This window comes from Nicotiana sylvestris, chromosome 8, assembly GCF_000393655.2.
Source record: "Nicotiana sylvestris chromosome 8, ASM39365v2, whole genome shotgun sequence".
Taxonomy (NCBI): domain Eukaryota; kingdom Viridiplantae; phylum Streptophyta; class Magnoliopsida; order Solanales; family Solanaceae; genus Nicotiana; species Nicotiana sylvestris.
In genome coordinates, this window is record NC_091064.1 from 41,438,315 (window position 1) to 41,461,314 (window position 23,000).

At 40.0% G+C, this 23,000-nt stretch overlaps 2 protein-coding genes across 2 annotated transcripts; both read left to right on the forward strand.

Moving 5' to 3' along the window:
• The first annotated feature begins 6,558 nt into the window (after positions 1-6,558).
• LOC138874944 (uncharacterized) lies at positions 6,559-6,873 on the forward strand. The gene has a single exon (XM_070153744.1). It carries the CDS (start codon positions 6,559-6,561, stop codon positions 6,871-6,873), a length of 315 nt encoding a protein of 104 aa, XP_070009845.1.
• Positions 6,874-20,305: 13,432 nt separating this feature from the next.
• On the forward strand, positions 20,306-21,103 carry LOC138874945 (uncharacterized). Its single transcript, XM_070153745.1, has 3 exons — positions 20,306-20,339; positions 20,432-20,678; positions 20,737-21,103. Exons 1-3 carry the CDS (start codon positions 20,306-20,308, stop codon positions 21,101-21,103), a joined length of 648 nt encoding a protein of 215 aa, XP_070009846.1.
• Positions 21,104-23,000: the final 1,897 nt, after the last annotated feature.

Below are 23,000 nucleotides of genomic sequence, written 5' to 3' on the forward strand. Positions count from 1 at the left end.
ATTTCTTTTTGGCATGATCTTTACGATACGAACGAAACGAGCAAATGCATAATTCCATAAATGACTCTATTCATAGAAATACTAGGGATGCTTATGCTCTTGATTCCCCATGTGTCATATTGTTCTATCATCTGTTCATGGGTCTCAAAAAAATATGTAAGTTGAAAAAGTTTACTTCACGATATTATTAAAAGGCATAATGATCTTATGGCGTATCGAGAGATTTTATTAACGCATTTCATGCATTTATACATGCACATTGACCCATGACCAGATGGTGCTATATACGGGTATATATATATATATATATATATGTATATGGGATATGGAAAAAGGTTACGGCGTTATATATGCACCACCACCTGATAAGCTGGTATACATTGATGATTTGCCCACAGTGGCCGAGATGATATGATGGGATGCCCTTAGAGGCTTGATGATGTTATGAACGCATATAATCATGCATGGTATAATATTTATGCATATATGCACGATATTATAATATTAAATGATTCACAGAGTTATTCAGGTATACATGTTGAGTCTTTTACTCCATATTTCTCTCATGTCTACTAGTTACTGATTTTCATTCCTTACATACTCGGTACATTCTTTGTACTAACGTCCCTTTTACTTAGGGACGATGCGTTTCATGCCCGCAGGTCCTGATAGATAGGTCGAGAGTCCTCCAAGTAGGCTATCAGCTTAGCGGAAGGTGTTGATGTGCTCCATTTGCTCCGGAGTTGCTTCTTTGGTTAGTATGATTAGTACATGTATTGATTGGTATAGCGTGGGTCAGTCCTGACCTTTATGATAAGTATGTACTCTTAGAGTCTTGTAGATAGATGTCATGTTTACAGATATTTGTATGACCTTTTCGGCCTATATTTAAAGTATATAATGGATCATGTTGGTCTTATAGGCCCGTATGTCACATGTATAAGTTTCTATACAGGTTGGGTCATTCTATGTCGGGTCACTCATGTTTACTCTGGTTGTATCATGATGCGCCTTCTGGACCACCTATCTATGATGATGTGATAAGGAAGATACATTATGTTGGTACTCGGTTGAGTAAGGTACCGGGTTCCCATCACGGCTCATCGGTTTGGGTCATGACAGGTGGCACTTAATTCCACGATAAATAACTTATTAGGTTGATATAAACGATAAGGTCAGGTTTTGTGATGACCCATCCGATCGCCTTGTGTATTTGTAGCCTTGTTCCATTTTTTATTTCTTTCACTTGTGGTTACGTGACTTTCTGGTATGGTTGGTTTGGTTCCGGTAATGTTTCAGAGTGAATCGGGACACTTATTCCCAAGGTTGGAAGTTTAAGTTAAAAGAGTTGACCGGAGTGTTACTTTTATGTAGATGACTCTGGAATGGAGTTTTTATGGTTCTGATAGCTTCGTATGGTGATTTTAGAATTAGGAGTATGTCCGAATATTGATTTGGAGGTTAGTAGGTCATATTGGATTGAATTGGCAAAATTTGGAAAGTTGAAGGTATGGAAGGTTGAGAAGTTTGACCGAGAGTTGACTTTGTAGATACTGGGTTCAGATTTTGGTTTTGGCAGTTGGAATCGGTCCATTGTGTCATTTATGATTTGTGTACAAAATTTAAAGTCAATCAGAGCTGGTTTGATATGATTCGACATTAGTTTTAGAATTTTAAAGTTTAATTGTTCATTAGGCTTGAATCGATGTGCGATTTTGTACTTGGTGTTTTTTGATGTGATTGGAGACTTCAATCGAGTTTGTATTGTGTTTTAGTACTTGTTGGTATGTTTGATTTGTCTTTTCTTATGTATTATTGTCTCAGTTCAAACAATATCATTATTTAGTTTTTAGACTTGTATTTCGTTATAGAGCTCATGACTCCGTATTTGTCAGTTTCTGGGGGATTTACCTTGTTTGGCAGTATTTTGTTACATTGAGGTTTCAAAATTATGTTATTACGATAAGTTATATTGTTGTGGATCTTTATTGACAAGTTTCGGCTTGCCTAGCCGGTGTGTTAGGCGCCATCACAACAGGTTGGGATTTTGGGTCGTGACAAGTTGGTATCAGATCTCTAGATTCATAAGTATTAAGAGTCATGATCAAGTTTAGTATAGTCTTGTGGATCGGTACGGAGACGTCTATACTTATCTTCGAGAGGCTACCGAACTGTTAGGAAATGTTTTTCACTTTCTTGTATTCTTGTCGTGCGGACTTGTTATTTTCGAAATTTTAACTTGACCCTTCTATTCCCTTACAGATGGTGAGGACACGTGCTACCGGATCAGGTGGACGACCACTAGTGCCACCAGTTAGGGCCGCGAGAGGCCGGGGCTGTGGTAGAGGCCGAGGTGTGGCTCGTACTACAGCTAGAGCAGCACCTGCCACCAGTTGCTCCAGCTCAAGAGCAGGTACCAGATGTGGTTGAGCCGGTGGGACCAACTCAGGCACTAATAGTGCCCATTGTGATTCCTGGCCTCCAGGAGGCCTTAGCCCAGATTTTCACTGTGTACACGAGCCTAGCACATGGAGTCTTAGTTCCAGTTATACCAGCCACTTCACAGGCCAGAGGAGGTGCTCAGACTCCTGCCACCCGTACTCTAGAGCAGTTAGCTCAATGACTCCAAACACTGGGTGTATTGCTAGTTCAGTCGGTTGCTACCACTAGGGCCGAGTTTGGTCCCCATATGAGTGATGAGAAGCAGAAGAGATTGGAGTAGTTCGGGAGGCTTAAGCCTCTAGAGTTTAGTGGAGCAGAGTTGGAGGATGCTCAGGATTTACATACCGATGTCAGCGGATTCTTCGCACAGTGGGTATTTTGGACACCATTGGGGTTTCATTTACTACATTTCAGCTAACAACGGTAGCTTACCGATGGTGGAAGGCTTATGAGTTGAGCAAGCCAGCCGATGCAATGCTAGTTATATGGCATGAGTTCTTAGTTCTCTACTTAGATAAGTTTGTCCCATAGACTCGTAGAGAGGAGTTGCGTAGGCAGTTGAGCAGCTACGCCATGAGGGTATGATAATGACTCAGTTTGAGATGAGGTTTTTAGAGTTGGCTCGTCACGCGGTATGATTGGTTCCCATTGAGAGGGAGAAGATTAAGAGGTTCTTTGATGGCCTCAACTATGGATTACGCTTCATTAGGGATCAGGAGATTGCAACAGGTGTGAGGTTTGATGAGGTGGTTGATATTTCTAGATGCTTAGAGCTGGTTCGCAGGCAGGGGCATGAGGAGCGGGAGGCCAAGATGCCTCGTAGTTCAGGTGGTTTCAATAGTGCCTCATCTGGAGGCCAGTCCTAATACAGTAGAGGTCATTCTTCTAGACCTGTTCAGGCAGCTCGCCATGCTCATCGTGGCTCTTTAGTTAGTGACAGTTCCTACAGTGCCCGCCCACCTCAGTTACCTTTCAGTGCATTGCCGACACATAGTTCTTACCATGCTTCATCTGCCTAAGTTTTCACAGAAAGGTCTTCGGGCTATCAGGGTCAATGGCTTGTCAAGAAGGTTGCTATGAGTGTGGAGACTTGAGTCATCTCAAGAGGGATTGCCTTAGACTATTGAGTAGGGTTCCATAGTAGATCTCGCAGCCTATGATTTCCATTCCAGCATCTACACCACCTGCATAGCCAGCTCGGGGTGGGGCTTTGTCAACTTGAGGCCGCCATAGATAGGGAGGTCGATTAGGTGGTGGCCAGGCCCATTACTACGCATTTCCAACCAGGCTAGAGGCAATTGCTTCCGATGTCGTGATCACAGGTATTGTTTTAGTATGCCATAGGGACGCTTCGGTATTATTTGATCTTGGTTTCACTTATTCATATGTATCATCATACTTTTCTCGTTATTTGGATATACCCTGTAATTCTTTAGTTATGCGTGTTCATGTATCTATACCGATGAGTGATTCTATTGTTCTGGATCATGTGTATCGGTCGTGTGTGGTGGCTATCGTGGGATTAGAGACGAGAGTTGATCTTTTACTGCTTAGCATGGTTTATTTCAACATGATTCTAGGCATGGATTGGTTATCACCATGTCACGCTATTCTGAATTGTCACGATAAGACCGTGACGTAGGCGATGCAGGGATAGCCTAGGGTTGAGTGGAGAGGTTCTCTAGACTATGTTCCCAGTAGAGTGATTTCATATTTGAAGGCCCAACGGATGGTTGGGAAGGGATGTCTGGCATATTTGGCCTTTGTGAAGGATGTTGGTACTGATACTCCTACCATTGAGTCCATTCTGGTAGTGAGAGACTTTCCAGATGTGTTTTTTGCAGACCTGCCGGGCATGCCACCCAATAAGGAAATTGATTTTGGTATTGATCTAGTACCGGGCACTCAACCCATCTCTATTCCACCGTATCGTATGGAACCAACAAAGTTGAAGGAATTGAAAGAACAGTTTCAGGAGCTACTTAATCAGCGATTCATCAAGCCTACTGTGTCGCGTGAAGATTCAGGATTCTGATATTCTGAAGACGGCATTATGGATTCACTACAAGTTTCTTGTGATGTCTTTTGGGCTGACCAATGCCCTAGCAGCCTTCATCCACATGATGAATAATGTATTCTAGTCATATCTTGATTCTTTTGTCATAGTGTTCATCAATGATATACCGGTGTACTCATGCAGCCATGAGGATCATGAGTATCATATGAGGATTGTACTCCATACATTGAGGGAGAAGAAACTATATGCTAAATTCTCCGAGTGTGATTTCTGGCTTGATTCTGTGGCGTTCTTGGGGCACGTGGTGTCCAGCGAGGGGATCAAGGTGGATCTGAAAAAGATTGATGCAATTCATAATTGGTCTAAACTGACTTCAGCTATTGAGATTTGGAGTTTTATTGGTTTGGCCAGATATTATCGCTATTTTATGAAGGGTTTCTCGTGCATTGCCACCCCTTTGACTAGATTGACCCAAAAAGGTGCCCCTTTCAGGCGGTCTGATGAGTGTTAGGAGAACATTCAGAAGCTCAAGATTGCCTTGACCACATCTCCAGTTCTAGTTTTGCCTTCAACATCGGTTTCTTGTACGGTATATTGTGATGCTTCATGGATTGGTATTGGATTTGTCTTGATGTAGGAGGGTAGGGTTATTGCTTATGCTTCACTCCAGTTGAAGCCACATGAGAAGAACTGCCCCATTTATGATCTAGAGTTGGCAGCCATTGTCCACACATTAAAGATTTGGAGGCATTATCCCTACGGCGTGTCTTGTGAGGTATTTAAGATCATTGGAGTCTGCATCACTTGTTTAAGTAAAAGGATTTAAATTTGAGGTAGCGAGGGTAGTTAGATCTGTTAAAAGATTTAACAGTTAGATCTGTTAAAAGACTTGTCACCATTTTGTATCATCTTAGGAAGGACAATGTGGTGGCCAATGCCTTGAGTAGAAAGGTTGAGAGTATGTGTAGCCTTGCTTATATTCCAATTGGTGAGGGGCCGCTAGCATTGGATGTTCAGGCTTTGGCCAATCAGTTCATGAGGTTAGATATTTCGGAGTTTAGTCGGGTTCTTGCTTGCATGATTTCTCGATCTTCTTTGTATGAGCGCATCAGAGAGCATTAGTATGATGACCCCCAGTTCATCAGGCTTTGGCATCACCGTGCAGCACGGTGATGCCAAGGAGGTTTTTATTGTAAATGATAGGGTGTTGCAGATACAAGGCCAGATTTGTGTGCCCAATGTGGATGGGTTACATGAGTTGATTCTTGAGGAGGCCCATAGTTTGTGGTATTCCATTCGTCCGGGTGTCGCTAAGATTTATCAGGATTTGAGGCAGTCCTATTGGTCTAGAAGAACGAAGAAAGATATATTAGAGTATGTGGCACGATGCTTGAACTGTCAGCAGGTGAAGTACTAGCATCCAAGGCCGAACGGTTTTCTTCAGAGACTTGAGATCCCAAGTGGAAATGGAAGTGTGTTAACATAAACTTCGTTGTTGGGCTCCCACAGACTTTGAAGAAATTTGATGCAGTTTCGGTAATTGTGGTCTGATTGACTAAGTCGGCACATTTCATTCCGATTATGACTACCTATTCTAGAGAGCGGCTGGCTCAGATCTATATTTGTGAGATTTTTCGTCTTCATGGCGTGCCAGTGTCCACTATTTTTGACCGAGGCACGCAGTTCATATTGTAGTTTTGGAGAGCAGTGCAACGAGTATTGGGCACGCGAGTTGAGTTCAGTACAACATTCCACCCAGAGGGAAGGACGGTCCGAGTACACCATTCAGATCTTGGAGGATATGCTACGCGCCTGTGTTATGGATTTCGGGGGGGTTCATGGGATCTATTTTTGCCATTTGCAGAGTTTGCCTACAACAACAGCTACCAATCGACCATTTAGATGGCTCCTTATGAGGCCTTGTATGGAGGCGATGTCGTTTTTCAGTTTGTTTATTTTAGCCGGGAGAGGCTAGGTTGTTGGGTACAGATCTGGTTAGGGATTCCCTGGAGAAAGTCAAGTTGATTCAGGATTTACTTCATACAGCGCAGTCCAGGTAGAAGAGTTATGCCAATAGGAAGGTTCATGATGTTGCATAAATGGTGGGTGAGAAGGTTTTACTCAAAGTTTCACCCATGAAGGGTGTGTTGAGGTTTGGAAAGAAGGGCAAGTTGATCCATCCGTATATTGGTCCTTTTGAGGTTCTTGAGAGGATTGGAGAGATAGCCTACAAGCTTGCATTGCTACCTAGACTATCAGGTATTCACCCAGTGTTTCATGTTTCTATGCTTCAAAAGTATTATAGTGATCTGTCACATATTTTGGATTTCAGCACTGTTCAGTTAGATGGGGACTTAACTTATGATGTAGAGCCGGTGGCCATTTTGGAGCGGCAGGTTCAAAAGTTGAGATAAAAAAATATAGCTTTGGTGAAGGTTCAGTAGAGAGGCCATCCAGTTAAGGATGCTACTTGGGATATCGAGCGGGAGATGCGGAGCAGTTATCCACACCTATTTGAGACTCTAGATAAGACTCTAGACAAGTTCGAGGACAAATGTTTTTTTAAAGGTGGATAATGTGATGACCCAGCTGGTCGTCTTGTGTATTATAGCCCCATTACCCTATTTATTTCTTATTCTATGTTCACTTGTGGTTACGTGACTTTCCGGGGTGGTTGGTTTGGTTCCAGAGATGTTTCAAAGTAAATTGGGACACTTAGTCCCACGGTTGGAAGCTTAAGTTGAAAGAGTTGATCGGAGTTTGACTTTTGTGTAAATGGCTCCGGAATGGAGTTTTGATGGTTCTGATAGCTTCACATGGTGATTTTGGACTTAGGAGTATGTTCGGATATTGATTTGGAGGTCTGTAGGTCATATTGGCTTGAATTGGCGGAAGTTGGACAGTTGAAGGTTTGGAAGGTTGAGAAGTTTGGTCGAGAGTTGACTTTTTGGATATCGAGTTCGGATTTAGGTTCCGAGAGTTGGAATAGGTGTGTTGTATCATTTATGCCTTGTGTACAAAATTTGAAGCCAATCGGAGTTGGTTTGATATAATTCGACATTAGTTTTAGAAGTTGGAAGTTAAATTGTTCGTTAGGCTTGAATCGATGTGAGATTTTGGTCTTGGTGTTGTTTGATGTGATTTGAGGCTTCAAGCGAGTTCGTATTATGCTTTAGTGCTTGTTGGTATGTTTGGATGGGCCTCGGGTGTGATTCGGATGGTTGGCAGAGCATGGTTGCACTTTGGAGAAGCGCTGAAGTTTCAGGCATCTGGTGCATTCGCACCTGCAGTGGGAATGACCACAGATACAACACCGTAGATGTTGTGATATGGACGCAGATGCGAAAGTAGGATGGAAGCAGTGGGATCACGGATGTGCAAATTATCTTTGTAGAAGCAAAGTTACTTCTGCGATGAAGGGAAACACAAAAGCGGAAGGACTGCACGTGCGGAATATTCCCCGTAGGCACGCAAGCATAGATGCGGGAGCCCAACCGCAGAAGCGAAGGATCAGGACTTAAGTGGTTTGCGCAGGTGCGCATTTTATACCGTAGAAGCGGACTTCTAGGCCGCAGGAGCGAGATCGCAGGGAAGTTGTTTAAAAATCGAGAGTTTGAGTTTTTCTTTCATTTTGGAAATTTTGGAGTTCGGACTAAGGCAATTTTTGGAGAGTTTTATACCTAGATTGAAGAGATAAGTGACTTTTAATCACTTTTGTCCATAAATATTGAATACCCATTAATTATTACACCTAATTTTCATGCATCTAAGTTAGAATTTTGAGATTTTTGGACTATATTATTGGAGGGTGAAATTGAGGATTTGAGGGTCAATTTGTTGTTGGAATTCGATGATTTGGTATGATCAGACTCGTAATTGGATGGATGTTCGGAATTTATGAATTTTGTCGGGTTTTGAGGTGCAAACTCGGGGTTGACTTTTTGACTTGCGTTAAAGATCTTAGCTTTATCTTTTGGAATCACTTCCTATAGCTTTTATTTATAGTATTATGTTATTTTGGCTAGATTCGAGCCTTCTGGAGGTTGATACACGCGAGAAGGGCTTATTAGCGGAGTGATTTGGTTTGCTTGAAGTAAGTATCTTATCTAAACTTGGTTGAAGCACTAGTTTCTTGAATTATTCATGATAGCTACTTGCTATAGGTGCGCATATGTGTGGGGTTTGAGACCATGTGCTAACACCTGGGTATTTATCCATGCTCGGGTAGTACTTAGGCTATGATATGCATAGAATTGACTGTTAAGATTTAAGCTATTATGTTTCTCATATTTGTAATATTTTTATGAACTATTTGAGCCATGTTTGAGGTTACATAAAGGCTAAATCTCTTAACAAACTTGATAATTGTTATCTCTGTGATGAAATAGTCGGTTTGGAGCTATGAAAGCATGCTATGCACATGCCTACACTTTAGCATATCACTTATATCAGTCCAGGAGCATGAGACTTGGTATTCATTAATAATAGACATATATTTTTGTATATTTGCTTTTGTATGATATGATTTGGACTGGATGCATGTGACCATGCCGGGCGGATTGTGTTGTTATGCCTGTGACCATGCCAGGCAGAGTATGTTGTTATGCCTGTGACCACGTCGGGCGAATTATGTTATTATGCCTGTGACCACACCGGGCAGATTATGTTGATATGTCTGTGACTACGCCGGACGAATTATATTATTATTCCTGTAATCAGGTCGGGCGAATTATGATATTGAGCATGTGACCACATCGGACTGGTAGCACGTTGAATTGGCTATGCTTTTTTGTGGATTGGATCCACTCCTTAGGGCCACTCTCTCATGTTTCTCTTTTGATGGTGTACACGCAGATATTGAGGAAAACTGATCACTGATTTGGTACGGATATGGAAAGGTTGAGGAAATCTGGCCAGTATTTGTTTGGATCACTGATTTGGTACAGACCATTGCATACATCAAGCTACCAACAACATTTGCATATGGTACCTTTGACATATACTCCTGTTCAGCTTCATCTTTTGGCGACATAATAGTACTTAGCTTAAAATGGGGAGCAAGTGGAGTACTAACTGGCTTAGTCTTCTCATCTATGCTAAAGCGCTGTAGTACTCTCTTCAAATATTCTTTCTGAGATAAACAGAGTTTCTTTGAACGTCTATCTCTTATTATCTCCATGCCAAGAATTTTCTTTGCCTCACCCGGATCCTTCATCTCGAACTCCTTTTTCAGTTGAATCTTTAACTTATCAATTTCTTCTGAATTCTTGGAAGCTATCAACATATCATCAACATATAGGAGAAGATATACAAAGGAACCATCTTCAAGCTTGCGCAAATACACACAATGATCGTATTTGCTTCTCTTGTACCCTTGCCGCAACATAAACTTGTCAAATCGCCTGTACCATTGTCTAGAAGATTGTTTCAATCTGTACAATAATTTTTCAAGTTTGCATACCATATTTTCTTTTCCAGCAACTTTGAATCCTTCTGGCTGAGTCATATAGATTTCCTCCTCCAAGTTTCCATGTAAAAACGCAGTTTTTACATCCATCTGAACTAGTTCCAAATCCAACTGTGCTACAAAAGCCAACATAATTCTAATGGAGGAATGTTTTACAACTGCAGAAAATACGTCATTTTAATCAATTCCCTCATTTTGAGCATATCCTTTGGCCACCAATCTTGCTTTGTAGCGAATATCTTCTTGGTTAGGAAATCCTTCTTTCTTTGCAAATACCCATTTGCACACAATTGCTTTCTTTCCCTTCGGGAGATTGGCCAATCTCCATGTATGATTCTGATGAAGGGATTGTATTTCATCATTCATGGAATTCCTCCACTTATCTTCTTCTGAACTTTGGAGTGTGTCTTTATAAGTGGTAGGAATATTATCAGCTACAATTGAGGCGGCACAAGCAACCGTCTCTATAAGACGAATAGGTTTTGTTATTATCCTTTTTGGTCTGCTAGTTGCTATTAATTCAAGTTGTTGAGGTTCCTGAGTTGGAATCTCCCTCTATACTGGCTCTTCTTCCAGAGGATAATCTTCATTTGTTTCCTCCTCTGCTTCTTGTGTAGGAAAAATAAAATTTCCCTCAAACTCCACCTGCTTAGAAGCACCCTAATTTTGTTTGGTATCTTCTGCTACCTTATTTACTATAGCAGATTCATCAAAGGTAGCATCCCTGCTGAATATTACTTTTTTTTGTCATAGGACACCATAAGCGATATCCTTTGACTCTAGAAGTAATCCCTATAAAAATAGCCTTATTTGCCCTTGAATCCAATTTTGACTCTGTCACATGATAATATGCAGTTGAGCCAAATACGTGCAAAGAGTCATAATCTACAACAGGCTTTCCATACCATTTTTCAAATGGTGTCTTGCCATCAATAGAAGCAGATGGTAAGCGATTAATGAGGTGACATGCATATGTAATTGCCTCAGCCCAAAATTCTTTGTCCAAGCCATCATTGGACAACATACACCGTATCTTCTCCAACAAGGTCCGGTTCATACGTTCTGCCATCTCCATTCTGTTGTAGTATATGTCTGACAGTGAAGTGTCGGACGATGCCATCATTTTCACAGACCTTATTGAAATGATCATTTTTGTATTCACCTCCATTGTTTGTGCGAATACACTTGATCCTCCTGCCTGTTTGATTCTCCACCATCGTCTTCCATTTGAGAAAAATTCCCAACACTTCATCTTTGCTCTTCATTGTATACACCCACACTATTCGGGAAAAATCATCAACAAAGGTTACAAAATAGTGCTTCCCATCCAATGAACGTGTTTTGGAAGGACCCCAAACATCAGAGTGTACATAATCCAAAATGCCTTTAGTATTATGGATCGCTGTACCAAATTTAACCCTTGTCTGTTTCCCTTTGACACAATGCTCGCAAAACTCCAAGTTGCAAGTCTTTACTCCTTTTAACAATACTTGATCTGATAGAGTTTTCAAGGATTTTCCTCCAGTATGTCCCAAGCGCATGTGCCATAACTTGGTTGCTTCTGCCTCTTTGTCGTCACTGGATGTCACTGTCGCTGTCCCAATAACTGTACTGCCACGATAGCGGTACATATTATTGTTCTTCCGATTAGCCTTCATTACCATAAGTGCACCGGAGCATACTCTCATCACTCCATTTACTGCAATGATTTTGAACCCTTTTGATTCTAGGGCTCCCACAAAGATGAGATTTTTCTTCAAATCCGGTATATATCGAACATCTATTAATGTTCTAATCATTCCATCATGGTTCCTTGATCGTATTGAACCAATGCCATATGAGGTAAGAGGGCTGTTATCCGCTGTATGAATGACTTCATATTCTCCTTCTTGAAAATCCACGAACCAGTCCCTATTGGGACACATTGATAGCTACAAGCTGAGTCCATCAACCATATGTCTGATGATGTTGATGGCTCTGTTGTAACTAATGAGAAGTCTGAATCATCACAATCAGTTACATTTGAATCCATAATGGCCTTTCCATTATTATGTTTGGCCTTATTCTTCAACTTCAGACAGTCTTTCTTCCAGTGCCCCTTTTCTCGACAAAAGGCACATTCATCTTTGCTGGGTCTAGATCTTGACTTGGATCTTCCCTTCTTTTTCCTCGTTTGATTTTGAGGAGGACCCCTCATAACCAGTGCTTCTCCTTCTCCGCTCTTCTGTTTTTCTCCCTTTCTTTGTTCATAGCTATACAAAGCCGAACAAACTTCTCTGAGAGAAATTTCGTCAAATAAAAATTGTGTGGTATTCCTTCCATCCTATATCGTAAAAACAGAAGGGCTTGACGACACAATTTCTCTCACAAGGGCTTGACGACACAAATCAAGATTATTTCCTTTCTGGTGTGGAAGATCAGACTAAGCTGCAACCACAGAGCATACTCAGACAGAACCTTGACTCAGTTACCAAAATAAATCTTTTCTGATGTAGAAGATCAGACTATGCTGCAACCACAGAGCATACTTAGACAGTACCTTGGCTCTGATACCAATTGTTGCGGAAGCCAAATGTATATAGTGTGAATGAGTCACAACTACTATACCAAAAATTATGGCAGCCACCAAATAATAAATAAGACAATAAAAAACAATAAAATGAACACCAAAATTTACGAGGTTCGGCCAATTTTGCCTACTCCCTCGGACACAACCAATATTTTATTCCACTCCAAAAATACAAGTGAAATAATACTAAAGAGAGAAGATACAAATACCTTAAGAAGATAAGAAGGCAAATGAGAGGAGTGTTTAAATCCTAAACATTAGGCCTCCTTTTATAGGGAAAAAATCCCAACCAAATATGTCACCCACCGATGTGGGACTTTTGACATTTTCAACATTATTGTTAAATTTCGGCTTACCTAGCCGGTGTATTAGACGCCGTCACAAGGGGTTGATATTTTGGATCGTGACAGCTTTGATTTGTATAAACATCTCTTGAGTCAAAATATCTTCCTTTAAATCTGACTTCTTACCAATAATTAATCTCAGTTATCAGATAAATGAACCTCAGACCTTTATCAGTTATTTAGAAAATGAAAGTAATAAATTTTTGAATAATATAGCACCGAACCTTAACAAATTTTATTTTGAAAAGCATCTTGTCACAAAGTAGCAAGTATCTGGAGTTTTTTTTCTAGGTTGCACAATCATCTAGACTTATCTGATTTCTGTTTAACAGATCCAAATTTCTCAAAGTCAGTGGAGTAAATAAAAAATTCAGCTTTTTCAACCAGCATCTGCAAGAGCAACATACAAATTTAAAAAATAATAACATATTATATTCAGGAAAAAGGTCACCCAAATGTTTAAACTAAATCAGTCACATGCCTTTTAATAAGAGATTATTTATTCCAATTCAATCCAAAGAAGGCGGAAGACAACATAGAATGAACTTTCCAAATATATAACAATGTCATAAAAGTAGAATAAGGATTGATATTTAGTATATCCATGACAACTTTCTCATTAATTTTATCTGATAAGGCCATTCGATTTGTTAAATCATTTTCATTATCATAGAAATTCGGCTATAAATTTTTCCCTTTTCGCTCCAGAAGAAACCAAATTGTCAATGACATTTGTCCCTGCCTGAACTCAAAACATATAGATGACATAGTTTCTCTTTGCTAATCCTCTATCATAATTTACTCCAAGTGAAGTAAATACAAATATATTATAGTAGGTTTTACTGTAACTGTAAATATAAAAATGTTCAAATTCTTCAATGTCAGCTAAAAATAAATTTCGTAACTCTTGAGCCATTTGATGGGAAATCACTTTAATTGATCCATTATCAGAACAAAAACTCGGTGATTTATATTGGAACCGTTTTGCTTCATAGAATTCACAATATGGAACTTTCTTTAAGTGTATGTAATTTTTTGGCAATATATTATTATTTTGTAAATTGACTTCTAATTTTTTCCTACTTGTGCATGGTAAATAACAATTATGTTACACATAGAGGCATTAATATGTGAATTATTACTTTAGTAGATAGATACTTACCTCTCTTTGAAGCAACTTTTAAAGTTAAATTCTTTTCTGCATCACATGTACTTGATGTTGATCCTTTGGAATAGTCAATGTTTAGATATGGGTATTATAATAATATTGTTAGAATATATAAAGTGATATTTATGGATTCCCAACTTCAAAGATAGAGAAGTAATCAACTATAAATTTTTCTTTGTTGGAAGTAACTGACATATTTGTAACTAGAGAAGCATGACATATCAAATGAAATGTAAAATGAGAGTAGATTAATTTGAACATCTAAGTCTACCTATAGATATCCACGAGCAATCATGCGTGTAAACTAATATAATTTATAGAGAAATATTTTAGTAAAGGAAGATAACAATGCGGTTCGCCAACCTTCATCAAGGTGCAATGAAGGATTGGTAATTGTAAGAGCACTTCCTTTTCGAGGTTGGATATCAACTTCTAGAGATGAGACTGTATTGCTTGAATGATGAAGGAGTCTTTGTTATTTCAATTCAGTTCTTTATCTCGTAGTTAGGTCAAAAATAATTATTTTCTCTCAGGTTTGTGCGTATCTAGTACGACGGTGCAAATTTCTACCATCAATTCATTTTTCTTCATTACTTTTAGCTCTCCAGAGCAAATTCACAGTATCTATATATCCGGACATTTCCATTTAAAATAGTTTATACTTTTGTTAAATTAATTATCTATGTTTCCTGATATTCCCGTTTAAAATAGTTTTTACTTCTGTTAAATTAATTTTTTAGAATAGTATAATCTGAATATCATACTTTAGATTCAATATTTTAGTTAACACAAAGTTAGGAAAGGGGTAAATATTCTAATAGAAAGACAGATGAGAACCAACGACATACATTTGAAGCATATTTCTTTAACACGACTATAAATGATAGATATATGATATTGAACGATGATGTCCAGCAGAAGCAAATAATGTACATTTTGAGTTGTTGAATGATAGATCAGAATGTAAACCTGTTTGAAAAAAGAAATACATCAAAATTTATTAGGGTGTTAGACGCATACATCTTGGATGTGCACACTGCGTTAGTAATAGTAATAAAAGCCATTTATATGAACCTGATGTTGCACAAGAGTACATAAGAGAGAGCGCATAAAAGCGTATACAATGAAAACAACTAATACCATGACGAAATTCTTACTGCAAATGTCTATGCACTATAAAGTTAAAGCTATAAGACTATAACTACCAAAAATAATCTCAATTCTTAGTCATTTTGGAGATGATTTTATAGAGCCGTTAATGTTAGCTGTAAAGGAGTACAAATTGTAGTGTTAGTGAAAAAATATATTACATTTCCATAAAAAAGTTAATTAAAAGGAGAGAGAACACAGGTAAATGATAAAAGCAAAGGAAAATTAGTTGATTTAGGCATTATCAAATATTCTCGGTGCATTTGTAACGACTTGGCCGATCGTTTCGTATATTATATCCCTGTTCCCCTATTTACTGCTTCTTCTATATTCATTTGTGATTATGTAACTTGCCAGAATCGTTGATTTGGTTTCGGGGATGTTTCTGAGTGAATTGGGACACCTAGTTCTAAGGTTGGAAGCTTAAGTTGGAGGAGTTGACCGGAGTTTGACTTTTGTATAGACGACTTAGGAATAGAGTTTTGATGGTTCCGACAACTTCGTATGGTAATTTTGGACTTAGGCATATGTCCGAATATTGATTTGGAAGCCCGTAGGTTGATTTATTGATTTTTGGCAAAAGTTGGAAAATTGAAGGTTTGAAAGATTGAGAGGTTTGACCGAGAGTTACCTTTGTCAATATCGGGTTCAGATTTTAGTTCTAAGAGTTGGAGTAGGTATGTTGTAGCATAGATAAAAAGGCAAAAAGGAGGCATCATTTATGACTCGTGTGCAAAATTTGAGCTCATTCGGAATTGGTTTGATATGATTCGGCTTCTATTTAAGAAGTTGGAAGTTCATTAGTTCATTAGGCTTGAATCAATGTGCGATTCATGGTTTTGGTGTTGCTTGATGTGATTTAAGGTTTTGAACAAGTTCGTATTGTGTTTTGGGACAGGTTGGTGTGATTGGTCGGGGTCCCGGGGACCTCGAGTGTGTTCCGGATGGGTTTCCGACCATTTCTCGTCATTGTTGGACTGCTGATTTTTGTACTTCTGGTTTTCTCTTTCGCGATTGCGTAGAAAAGGTCACGATCACAAAGAGTTATTTCTGGCAGGTGTTCTTTTGTTCGTTGTGTTCGTGAAGAGAAAGGCGCGATCGGGAAGCTTTGGGTGTTTGTTCAACGCGAACGCGAGTGAGGAGACACGTTCGCTTAGAAGGAAGGGGAGTCATGACGAATTGCATGCGGTTGTTCATCGCGATCGCGTCTGGTAGTCCGCGATCACGTAGGTGTTGGTCATTGGTCATTGCGTTCGCGCCTTGGAGGTCGCATTCACGAAGGAGGATTTTGCAACTGGAGATTTTTGTTCTTTGCGATCGCGAAGGGTAATGCCTGGCAGACTATATAGTACTCTATTTCGAGGGTTTGGTTCATTTTAACATATTTTGAGTTGTGGAGCTCGGATCTGGGCGATTTTGGAGGGAATTTTTAACATTTGGATTGGGGTAAGTATTTTTGACTCGGATTTGTTTATTATTTTCATGATTCCATCTTTATTTTTGTCATTTAATTGGTGCTTTGAATTGGAAAAATTGGGAATTTTAACTGTAAATTGAGGATTTGAAGGCCGATTTGTGGTCGGAATAGGATAATTTTTGTATGGTTAGACTCGTATTGGAATGGGTATTCAGAATTTATAAGTTTGGTCGAGTTCCAAGGTGTGCGCTCGGGGTTGACTTATTGAGTTGACTTTTTAATTTTCATTAAAGATTGAAAGTTTATTACTCGAAATTGCTTCATATGGCTTGTATTTATGGTATTAAGTTATTTTGGCTTGGTTCGAGCCGTTCAGAGTTGGATTTGCAAGGGAAGGGTTTATTAGTGGATTGCTTTAGCTTGTTTGATGTAAGTATCTTGCCTAACTTTGTGTAGGGAACTACCCCTTAGGATTTGGGTTGACTGTATTATTTGAATTATGTGAGGTGACGAGTATGTACACATGCTTATATATGATATTTTGACCGATTTAGACTCTTAGAATTTTTTCATTCATTTAATTGAAATTGTCATAACATATTATATCTCCCATTGTATTGTTAATTGAAATGGTCATAACATGCATTCATGCTATATGCTTTAGTTGAAGTTGTTACTTTTCTTATTGTCTTGTTACCTCTTTTATTGTTGAATTATTCTTATTTGAAGTTGTTATTACATAATGTCTCTTCGTGTTGTTTTCTTCTTATGCACGTAGACGTAGTTGCTATTTCATACTATCTCATTCATTGTTAAGCTTATGATATACACTTGAATTGGAAGTTGTCTTTTCGTGGGAATACCTTCTTTTTGAATTGTGTAAGTTGAAGTTGTGAAATCTATTAACACATTGAGGTTGAAGTTGCTCATTATCGAGATATCTTTCTTCGTTGAGTATTTCTCATTCATTTTGTTATTATTGAGATTCCTGTTCACATTGTGGTTGAGGCATGTGCTATATATTGTAGTAGCAATGATATTGTTGATTTTGGCAAGTATTGTGGGATGTGTGTACGTGCAGTGCGAGTTGATTATTGTATTGTGATTGATACACATGGTGGTAGAAGAATAAGAGTTGATACACATGCGTTGAGTTAAGGTGGTATTTATACACGAGTTGCTAGTAAGGGAATTACTTGAAGCTACGCGGTGAGATAAAGGGCTAAAACGCGTGTACCTATTTTGGGAAAATATTTTCAATAACAAATGCAAGACTCACACGGTGATATGAGGAAGACTGTGATTATGACTTGTGAAATGATATTGTTAGGTGTGATATCTCAGTTGTGATTCTTGTTGTACATTCTATGTTAAAAAGGATTGTTGGTTGAACAATTTTGTTATCTCTACATTTGTCTTACTTGTATTGTCTGTATTTGATTTCTTGTTGTTCCTATCATGTGTTCACTCCTTGTTGCCTTTATTGCATTAAATTCCGTTGTTAGCCTACATTATTGTACTGCTTTGTTGCCATTCATTTCCTTATTTTCCATCATTACACTATATTATACTGTGTTCAATTTTCTTGTCCTAGTAGGTGTCTTGACCTAGTCTCGTCACTGCTCTACCGAGGTTAGACTTGATATTTACTAGGAACCGTTGTGGTGTACTCATGCTACGCTTCTACATATTTTTGTGTAGATCCAGGTACATCTGCTTGTGTCCGACGCCAGTGATTTTTCAGTTATTTTCGGATACTTTAAGGTATACCTACTTGATGTTCGCAGGCCTCGAAGTTACCTTCTGCTTTTAGTTGTATTACTATTTATTTCCTGTTCAAAACATTATAGTATTTTGAGATTATTAGTGCACTCTCTGTAGAGTTTATGACTCAGTTCCACCAGGTTTTGGGGAATTATTTGGCAGTTGTACCGTTTAAGTTTATTTATGATAGTTTAACAGTTTAACTTGTTATCTAAGTTGTTATTTCGGTTAATTCTCAATATATGTTAGGCTTACCTGGTCTTAGAAACTAGGTGCCATCACGACATCTTAAGGTGGAAAACTGAGGTTGTGACAAGTTGGTATCAGAGCTTTAGGTTCATTGGTGTTACGAGTTATAAACAAGTTTAGTAGAGTCTTGGGTATCAGTACGGAGACATCTGTACTTATCTTCAAGAGACTACAGAACTATTAGGAAATTCCACTTCTTTGATTCCTTATCGTGCGGATATGTTGATTTTGAAATCTGAGCCTTTGTCTTTCTATTCTCTCATAGATGGTGAGGAAACAACTGGATAAGAGGATCAAACACTCGTGCCCCTGCTAGAGCCGCGACAGGCTGGGGTCGGGGAAGAGGTCGAGGAGCAGCACGTGTTGCAGGTAGAGCACCTGCATGAGTAGCGACTGAGGAGCCACTAATAGTTCTAGTTGGGGGATAGAAACCCGAGGCACCTGGTGTCACCCCTTGACTTCAAGAGACCCTAGCACATTTTTTGAGCATGTTCGGTACTCTAGCTAGGCGGGATGGATCCGGGTTACTCCATCTACATCTTAGGTTTGGGGAGGATCTCATACTCCTATGGCCCATACTCCAGAGCAGCGGGTCTATATCAATTATATTTCGAGTGTCATGCTAGCACAACCCATTTTTCCTGTTCAGCCTGAGGTCAGGCCAGCGACATCTGAGGAGGAGAAGAGGAGACTTGAGAGGTTCGAGAAGTATGATCCCCCTACTTTTAGTGGCACAACTACAGAGGATGCACAGGGTTTTCTAGAGAAGTGCCACCGTATTCTCTGCACCATGAGTATTGTGGAGGTGAGCGAAGTTGCTTTTACTACATTTCAGCTGTCAGGAGCAGCGTATAAGTGATGGCTGGCTTACAAAGAGAGTAGGCCAGCTGATGCAACCCTACTCACTTGGGCTCAATTTTCAGAGATATTTTTGATAGAGTCTGTTCCCTAGACCCTTTGGGATGCATGGTGCACAAAGTTTGAGCAGCTGTGTTACGGACAATGTTAGTGTCAGAGTATGCCATCAAATTCAGTGAGTTGTCCTGACATGCACTTGCCTTGGTTTCTACGGTCAGAGAGCGAGTCCACAAGTTCATCGAGGGACTCAGTTATGGTCTTAGATTCAGCATGGCTTGAGAGTTGGTGATAGATACTCCATTTCAATAGGTTGTAGAGATCGCATGGAGGTTGGAGGGTACACAGGGCTGAGAGAGGGAGGATAGGGAGGCCAAGAGACCTCAAGATTCTGGAGGATATAGTGGTGCCCATGCAACTGTTGCACCCCGTTATGGTATAGGGTATATGAGTTGGCCAGTTAATTCAGCACTTCCAGACACTAGTTATGCTTTGGATATTCCAAGGTCTTAGGTTGCCCATTATGCATATCCACTTTCCACTACACCTCCTATGCGGGGTGACTTCAGCAGTCAATCTAGCCCACCAGGCCAGAGTCAGTTTCAGCAGCCACACCCACCGAGAGCTTATTTCGAGTGTGGCGATACCAGACATATGGTGAGGGACTGTCCCTGACTTAGGATGGGTGCACCTACATAGACTACACAAGCTCCATGAATTTTATGGGGCCCACAAGGTTCACAGGCCATGGTTACTGATCTAGTTGCCGATCCACCTGTACTGCCAGCTAGGGGTGGAGGTCAGGGGGGTAGAGGTCGCCCTAGAGGGTTAGGCAAGGTTTGATTCTATGCTTTTCCTGGCACGATGAAGGTAGTTGCATCAGATATTGCCATCATAGGTATTGTTCCGGTCTGTCATAGGGATGCATTAGTCTTATTTGATTCGGTTCCACTTACTCATATATGTCATCTTACTTTTCTCCGTATTTAGATATATCTTGTGGTTCTTTGAGTGCTCCTATACATGTGTCCTTGCCTGTGGGAGATTCTATTATTATGCACCGTGTCTATCGGTGGTGTTTAGTCACTATTTGTGGTTATGAGACTAGAGTTGATCTATTGCTACTTGGTATAGTAGACTTTGATGTGATCTTAGGTGTGGATTGGTTGTCTCCCTATGATGCTACTCTGGATTGTCATGTCAAGACCATGACATTGGCTATGCCAGGTTTGCCGCGGTTGGAGTGGAGGGGTACATTAGATTATATCCCTAACGGGATTGTGTCCTTTCTAAAGGCACAAAACAGATGGTTGGGAAGGGTGTGAAGCATATCTAGTCTTTTTGAGGGATGTCAGTGTTGATACTCCTACCGTTGAGTCACTTCTGGTTGTGAGAGATTTTTCAGATGTGTTCGTAGCAGACTTGCCAGGCATGCATCCCGACAGGGATATTAATTTTGGTATTGACTTGGTGCCGGGAACTTATCCCATTTCTATTCCACCATATCGTATGGCACCAGTAGAGTTGAATGAGTTAAATGAACAACTTCAGAAGTTGCTCGATAAGAGTTTCATCCGGCTGAGTGTTTCACCTTGGGGTGCTCTGGATTTGTTTGAGAAGAAGAAGGATTGTACTATACGGAAGTGTACTGATTATAGGTAGTTGAACAAAGTTACAGTCAAGTTCTAGAGTGTTCCCGAAGATTGATTTGAGATCAAGGTATCATAGCTGAAGATTCGAGATCCGAATATATCAAAGACTACTTTCTGGACTCGATATGGTCACTACAAGTTTCTAGTGATGTCAGTTGGTCTAGCCAATGCCTAACAACATTTATGCACTTGATGAACAGTGTATTTCAGCCATATCTTGATTCTTTCATCATCGTGTTCATTGACGACATCTTGGTATATTCTCATAGCCGGGGGGAGCATGAGCAGCACTTGAGGATCGTGCTCTAAAACTTGAGAGAGAAGAAGTTATATGCAAAATTCTCCAAGCGTGAGTTCTAGCTTGATTCAATGGCGTTTTTGGGTCATGTGGTGTCTAGTGAGGGGATTAAGGTGGATCTGAAGAAGGTGAAGGCAGTTCAAAGTTGGCCCATACCATCTTTTGCCACTTAGATACAGAGTTTTCTAAGCTTGGCTGGTTATTATCGCTGTTTTGTAGAGGGGTTTTCATCCACCGCAGCTCCTTTGACCAGGTTGACTAAGAATGGTGCTCCATTCAGGTGGTCCGACGAGTGTAAGGGAGCTTTTAGAAGCTCAAGACTACATTGACCACAACACCAATTCTATTTTTGTCGTCAGCATTGGGTTCATATACAGTTTATTGTGATGCTTTGCGGATTGGCATCGGGGGGTGTCTTAATGCAGAAGGGTAGGGTGATGCTTATACTTCGCGTCAGCTGAAGCCCCATGAGAAGAACTACCCCATTCATGATTTAGAGTTGGTAGCCATTGTTCATGCATTCAAGATTTGGATGAACTATCTCGGCGGCGTGTCTTGCGAGGTATTCACAGATCATCAGAGTTTACGACACTTTTTTAAACAAAGAGTTCTAAACTTGAGGCAACGGAGGTGGATAGAATTGATAAAAGACTATGATATCACCATTTTGTATCATCGCGGGAAGGCCAATGTGGTGGCCGATTCATTGAATAGGAAGGTTGAAAGTATGGGTATCCTTGCATATATTCCCATTGGTAAGAGACCGCTAGCATTGGATGTTCAGGCTTTGACCAATCAGTTTGTGAGGTTAGATATTTTGGAGCCTAGTTAGGTTCTTCCTTGCTTGGTTTCTCGGTCTTCTTCTTATAATCGCATCAGAGTGCTTTAGTATGATGACCCCTATTTACTTGGGACACAGTGTAGCACGGCGATGCGAATGAGGTTTTTATTGGAGATGATGGGATGTTACGGGTGCAGGGTCGGATATGTGTACCTAATGTGGATGTGTTGCATGAGTTGATACTTAAGGAGGCCCACGGTTTGCAGTATTCCATTTATCCGGGTGCCTCTAAGATGTATGAGGATTTGAGGCAGCACTATTAGTGGAGAAGAATGAATAAAGATATGGTGGAGTATGTGGCTTGGTGCTTGAACTGTTAGCATGTGAAGTACGAGCATCTGAGGCAGGTGATTTGCTTTAGAGACTTGAGATTCCCGAGTGGAAGTGGGAGCGTATTATCATGGATTTCGTTGTTGGGCTCCCACAGAATTTGAAGAAATGTGATGCAGTTTGTCTCATTATGGACCGGTTGACTAAGTCAGCACATTTTATTCCGGTGGTGACTACCTATTCTTCGGAGCATCTGGCTCAAATTTATATCCGTGAGATTTTTCGTCTCCATAGTGTACCGTTGTCAATTATCTTTGATCGAGGCATGCAATTCACATCACATTTCTAGAGAGCTGTGCAGTGTGAGTTAGGCACATGGGTTGAGTTGATTATAACATTTCACCCCAGGCGGACGGGCAATCTGAGTGCACCATTCAGATCTTGGAGGATATGCTAAGTGCCTGTGTTATGGATTTCAGGGTTCATGGGATTAGTTCA